The sequence below is a fragment of the Brassica napus genome, chromosome C7 (assembly GCF_020379485.1).
Source record: "Brassica napus cultivar Da-Ae chromosome C7, Da-Ae, whole genome shotgun sequence".
NCBI classification, from domain to species: Eukaryota; Viridiplantae; Streptophyta; class Magnoliopsida; order Brassicales; family Brassicaceae; genus Brassica; species Brassica napus.
In genome coordinates this window covers 25,684,458-25,690,457 of record NC_063450.1, presented here as the reverse complement: position 1 = coordinate 25,690,457, position 6,000 = coordinate 25,684,458, and the positions used below count along the sequence as shown (strand labels likewise).

The 6,000-nt window shown below is 40.1% G+C and overlaps 2 protein-coding genes across 2 annotated transcripts; one reads left to right on the top strand and one right to left on the bottom strand.

Annotated features, from left to right (window-relative positions):
• The first annotated feature begins 356 nt into the window (after positions 1-356).
• On the top strand, positions 357-1,640 carry LOC111212576 (agamous-like MADS-box protein AGL80). Its single transcript, XM_022714134.2, has one exon. It carries the CDS (start codon positions 990-992, stop codon positions 1,461-1,463), a length of 474 nt encoding a protein of 157 aa, XP_022569855.2. The 5' UTR covers positions 357-989; the 3' UTR covers positions 1,464-1,640.
• A 60-nt stretch (positions 1,641-1,700) lies between these two features.
• Positions 1,701-3,126, bottom strand: LOC111212575. The gene is made up of 2 exons (XM_022714133.2): positions 2,175-3,126; positions 1,701-2,084 (listed from the first exon to the last, which is right to left on the bottom strand). Exons 1-2 carry the CDS (start codon positions 3,060-3,062, stop codon positions 1,794-1,796), a joined length of 1,179 nt encoding a protein of 392 aa, XP_022569854.2. The 5' UTR covers positions 3,063-3,126; the 3' UTR covers positions 1,701-1,793.
• Between the last annotated feature and the right edge of the window lie 2,874 nt (positions 3,127-6,000).

The window sequence follows — 6,000 nt, the reverse complement described above, 5'->3', positions numbered from 1 at the left end:
ATTTAACCTTTTAAATTCTAGTGCCTAATATAATAAATTTAATTCATAAAAATATTGTAAAACTGATATAAAGTATAATATATATAACGTATATATATATATATATATATATATATATAATTCTTTACATATATGTATATATATATATATATGCATATAACAGATCGAATTAAATATATGTTCCTAAAAATATTGGTATTTGTGATTTGCTTCTTTTTTGATTTTGTATTTTAGTATTTGATTTGTTTCGTAGAGTTAGAGATATCAAGATTTTTTGGTTCAAATCAAAACGGATAACGAATCGTTTGGCTTTTTATTCGTCATCTATTTTTATTCGTCATCTATTTTTATATAGTTTGGCTTTTTATTCGTCATCTATTTTTATTCGAACCGAAAAATCCAGAGTTTTATTGGAACCATGTATGTGAGTCTTATATTTTTAAAAAAAACACAAAGTACATAGTGTGAACACATTTATGAATATAGAGTGAACGCATTAGCATACTTATTACCAAATCATCGTGAAGCTGCCACGTGTATTTTATAGTGTGATTGCATTTATTATAATATTTATCTTTTAATATACAGGGATGTGATTGTGTAATGTATATACGATTCTACAATACATCATACGTACTTCTACTTGGTTTAACTATTAGAAATATGTTCAAACCTTTTCATATGGTCAACATTTATGGGGCAAATATAACCTTTCTTATCCTGCAGATTCTCTAGACCAAGCAATATACACATAATAAAATGAGAAAGTATCTTTGGATTGAAATCTTCTTTATTTAGAAAGATTTTATAGCTATTTTACCTTAAACCTTTATATGTATTTTTTTTTTAAAACCTTTCTATAATTTGTTGTAACTCTCTGTGGACTAGACCGACCCATAATATCAAAGTTAGAAACTCTATATAACAATATACCCATCTGGTCCCTAAAACACACACAAACCCTCTCCTCCTTCTCATTTTTCATCACCATGGGAAGAAGAAAAGTTACACACCAATTGATTTCTGACAAGTCGACTCGCCGAGTCACGTTCAGAAAACGCAAAGAAGGCATACTCAAGAAGATCAATGAACTAACCATTCTTTGCGGTCTACGCGCTTGCGCCATCATCTACAGCGATTACAAGGATGGCCCTGAGGTTTGGCCAAACCGTAGAGAGGTACGTGTTCTTCTAAACCGTTTTAGCGCACTCCCCAAGGAGAAGCAGACCAAATACATGATGGATCAGAAGGATCTCATGACCAGGATGATCCAAGACGCAAAGAAGAAGTTGGAGAAAGAGAAGATGCATAGCCGTGCGATGGAACTTGGGACGATTGCTGCGTTTAATGATTTACATGATGCTGATCATTCGGAGGATCTGATCAAAGCAGCCAATGTGGTTGAGAAGAGGATCAATGTGATCAGAGAGAGGATCAAGGCTTTGGAATCAAGAGTAGACTAGGCTTTCAAAAGTTTCTTATCTTTTCATGGATTTTTAATAGTTTACAAATAAAAAAAGATGCTTAAGATAAAATTATGTTGTATGATTTGTTTTAAAAATCTTAAGAGAATGATATGGTTCATATGAATAACTTTGGTCTTCTTGGTATTTCAATCGGACTAATAGATTGAATGGACAACATGATCTATTCGGGTTTATGACCAAGTTTGGTATTATATTTAGGAAAGTTTTGTCCCATTTTTGCTTTATTTATTTTTATTTCTTACATTTTTTTTCACTCAATTATGATGTGGAATCATGTTTGTTAAAACAATCAAATTACAAAAACAGCTAACGTATCGGTGGCTCAATCCCTGAATAAGTGAGGCTGAGTCGATGGCCGAGATACACAAAGTGCCATGTGAGAGACATTAGAGTGAGTAAATTTAGTCGCGACGAGTACGCATTTAACCTACTTAACCTCTCGTTCAGCTTCTTCAGTCTACGGTTCACCGCATCCTCATCCATATTGTATCTAACCTTCTTACCACAGGTTCGAGCGGCTGCTTCACTGGAGTGTGATTCTGACTTGTCAAGCCCTCTTCCTTCTTCTTTTTCCACTTTTATCCGCTCAAACATCGCCTATTGATGAGCATAACACAAAAATCAATATTACACTGCATATTAATTTACATTAATAAATAAACGTATAGTTTTTAGGCCTTTCATAACCTTGATGGCTCGTGGTTCAACAAATGACGCATTAGCTTCCACCATCAGGATCGAGGACAAGAGGTTAACGGCCTGCCACATCTCCACCGCATCGGTAAGAACCTTCCGGCGTCGGCTGATGACGTGTCCTAGCAACCCAACCAGAAGCCCTACGGAGATTGCCTTGAAGTACACGGAATACACCTTGCTCTGCGCCACACTGAATCGATGCCTCCCAAGCACCGATGCCAATAAGTACTTCGACACGACCGTCACCCACACGCACATCCCAAACGCCGCCGCGATCCCGATCAGACTCACCACACTCCCTACCTTTCTCAGGTTCATCGCCGCCGTAACTGCCGTCCCTAACCGCTTCACCGCCAACTTTGCCTTCACCAAAACGTTTTGGCTCTTACTCATCGTTGGCCTAGTTTCTTGAGCCTTGTGGTCAGCAAAGTGGGGCTCGTGAGCCAGAGTTTCTTTCACGTCACGTGCCGCACGTGCAACCGTCTCCTTCGTATCGTGCGCCGTTGGATCGTCAACTCTCCCTAACACACTCGCCACCTTGTTCTTGCACTTACCGATGGCATCGCATATGATCTCTCCTGCTGATGCGTGGAGTTCACGCTCCTCCTCCACTTGGTCACTAACCGGAAGAGACGACGGTGTTTCTATCACTTTCCTTTTCACATTTCTAAACATTTCTCTTTGGTCTCCTATCTGCTCTTGTCCTCTTTCCGGCGGTGACATCAAGACTCTAGTGTTGGTTTTGCCGTCTGCGTCGTACTCCACCACAACAACACGGTGGCCATCTTTCACGATGATTTCACCTTCCGTCTCTGTGCACCGGCCCACCGTCAGTAAAACACTCAAGACGAGACATAACAAGGCCAATAGTTTTGTCATTTTCACTTCTTGCTTCGTGTCGCTCACTCGTTTGATACTCGCTGATCTTCTTATATATTATCCTATAGGCTGGCCATCAACGCTAACAAACCTTCATTTTTTCAGCTTGTTAAAATAACACGTGTCTCCACGTGGACTTACACATGTCGACTTCATATCATATCCTTCCCTACGAGGAAATGTAAACTCCAACATCAGCATTCATCACTATTTGTTCGTTGAGGAATGGTGCGTGATGAGGGAGGAATGAGAAAAGGCTAAACAATGGGCCTGGTTTTCACATGTAGACCCAATATATACTAAGGACTTGACAGACCCGTAAGCAACTGTTTTATTTATCGTCTTCTCATTGATCTGGGCGGTTTTCATCTATGTCACACCGTCTCAAGTTATTGCAATCCTGCTCGCACTGTTCACGCCACTACAAGAAAACACACCGAATTCCGACGGAGGTTCCGACGGACGCCAATGTCGTCGGACATTTGTGACGGAATACTGACAAATTTCCGAGCAAATCCAAAAAAATTAAGTCGTCGGAATTCCGTCGGCCATTTCCGACGGAATTCCGACGAAACATGGTTCGTCTGAATTTTCCGACGACTTTTCGACGACATTCCGATAAAAAATGTAACCGTTATAGTCGTCGGAAGTTCGTCGGTATATTCCGACGAATTTCCGACGACATTCCGATTAACAGCAAAGTCGTCGGAATTCCGTCGGTATTTTCCGACGGAATTCTGACGAACCATGTGACCGTTGCCGACAAATATACATGACCGTTGTATAGCCGTTTGAGATTGGACAATACCGACGGAATTCCGACGGACTGCTTTACATCCGTCGGAAAGTCGTCGGAGGTCCGTAAGCAATTTCCTATAAATACAACCCCTCCTCATTCAACTCATTCACACTTCATTCTCTCTTCATTCTCTTTAGTCATAACAATTCCGTGAAAATCATGTATTCAGAAGTTTATTATCGTTCGTGGATGGATAAACCTCATTTGGATCCGAACACCAATTTGCTTACGGAAGAATACGTTCAAGGGATTGGAGAATTCATGAGGCTTGTTCAACAGCAACCGGATGCAAAAAGTGGTATGTTAAGATGTCCCTGCTCTTCTTGCAATAATAATAAGGTTATAAAAGAATTTGATGTTTGGACTCATTTGTATATGAAAGGGTTTTCACGTAATTATAAAGTTTGGTACCTTCATGGGGAAACTGGTTATGAATATGGTAGTACTAGCGAACCTCAGCCTGTTAGTGAACCTCAGCCTGATATTAGGTTAGAAGAATCTAGAACGGATATAGATTATGGTGTAGGTACTGAGCAGATGGTACATGATCATTATAGAGGGGAAGAACCAAACCCCGAATCTAGGAGATTTTTTGACATGTTGGATGCAGGAAAACAACCTTTGTATCAAAATTGTAGAGATGGTCATTCAGTCTTATCATCTGCAACTAGATTAATGGGTATTAAGACAGACTATAATTTGGCTGAAGAATGTATGGATGCGATTACTGATTTTGTCAAAGGTATTCTACCTGAGGATAACCTTGCACCGGGTTCATACTACGAGGTTCAGAAACTTGTTGCAGGTCTTCAACTACCGTATGAAGTGATAGATGTATGTATTGACAACTGCATGATCTACTGGAGAGCGGATGAGACACGGAATGTATGCAAATTTTGTGGGAAACCTCGTTATCAGGAGACGAGGGGAAGAGTTCCGATCCCATTCAAAAGAATGTGGTATTTGCCTTTGACGGAAAGATTGAAGAGGTTGTATCAGTGTGAGCGCACAGCAAAAGCAATGAGATGGCATGCAGAGCATTCCACAAATGGTGAGATTAGACATCCTTCAGATGCAAAGGCTTGGAAACATTTCCAGTCAACATATCCAGAATTTGCGGAAGAGAGAAGAAATGTTTATCTTGGATTATCTACTGATGGTTTCAGCCCATTTGGAAAGCATGGAAGACAGTATTCTCTATGGCCAGTTATTGTGACACCGTACAACTTACGGCCGAGCTTGTGCATGCGACGAGAGTTTTTGTTTCTCTCAATTCTCGTCCCCGGGCCAGATCATCCTAAAAGATCACTAGATGTGTTTCTTCAACCACTAATATATGAGTTGCAACAACTATGGGCGCATGGTTTTGAGACATACGATGTTTCGCGCAAAGAAAACTTTCAGATGCGGGCAGTACTTATGTGGACAATAAGTGACTTTCCAGCATATGGTATGTTATCTGGATGGACAACACATGGGAAGCTATCATGTCCATATTGTCAAGATGACACAGATGCTTTCCAACTAAAGAACGGAAGGAAAACGTGTTGGTTTGACTGTCACAGACGATTTCTACCACCTGATCATCCATACCGCAGGAGTAAGACTTCGTTTACGAAGAACAAGCAGGTGTTTGATGGTCCACCTGAGGAAGTTAGTGGGAAAAAATTGTTGAAGCAGTTTAGGTATTTTGATGCAGAAAGGACGCCAGATGTAGGTGGACATGAAAACATTCGAGTCAATGCGGTTGGAGAGCTACATAACTGGCACAAAAAGAGTATTTTCTGGGATCTGCCATATTGGGAGAGTCATCTATTGCGGCATAATTTAGATGTCATGCATATTGAGAAGAACTTCTTCGATAATCTGATGAACACAGTCCTTAACATCCAAGGTAAAACGAAGGATAATTTGAAGTCAAGGTTGGATTTAGTCGATATTTGTGATCGTTCTGAACTTCACGTTGATGAGAACGGTACGGCCCCTTTTCCCATTTATCGGCTAGATGGTGCTAGAAAAGAAGAGTTCTTTGATTGGATTACAGATAAAGTGAAATTTCCTGACGGATATGCATCAAATTTGGGGAACTGCGTTGATAGAAGCGAAGGAAAGTTTACTGGCTTGAAGAGTCATGATTGT

Bases quoted from the DNA above. Each gene is read 5' to 3' on its own strand.
- LOC111212575 (XM_022714133.2), bottom strand. From the start codon at position 3,062: ATGACAAAACTATTGGCCTTGTTATGTCTCGTCTTGAGTGTTTTACTG. The intron at 2,085-2,174 runs GTTATGAAAGGC...GCTCATCAATAG, and splicing joins TTGAACCACGAGCCATCAAG to GCGATGTTTGAGCGGATAAA.
- LOC111212576 (XM_022714134.2), top strand. From the start codon at position 990: ATGGGAAGAAGAAAAGTTACACACCAATTGATTTCTGACAAGTCGACT.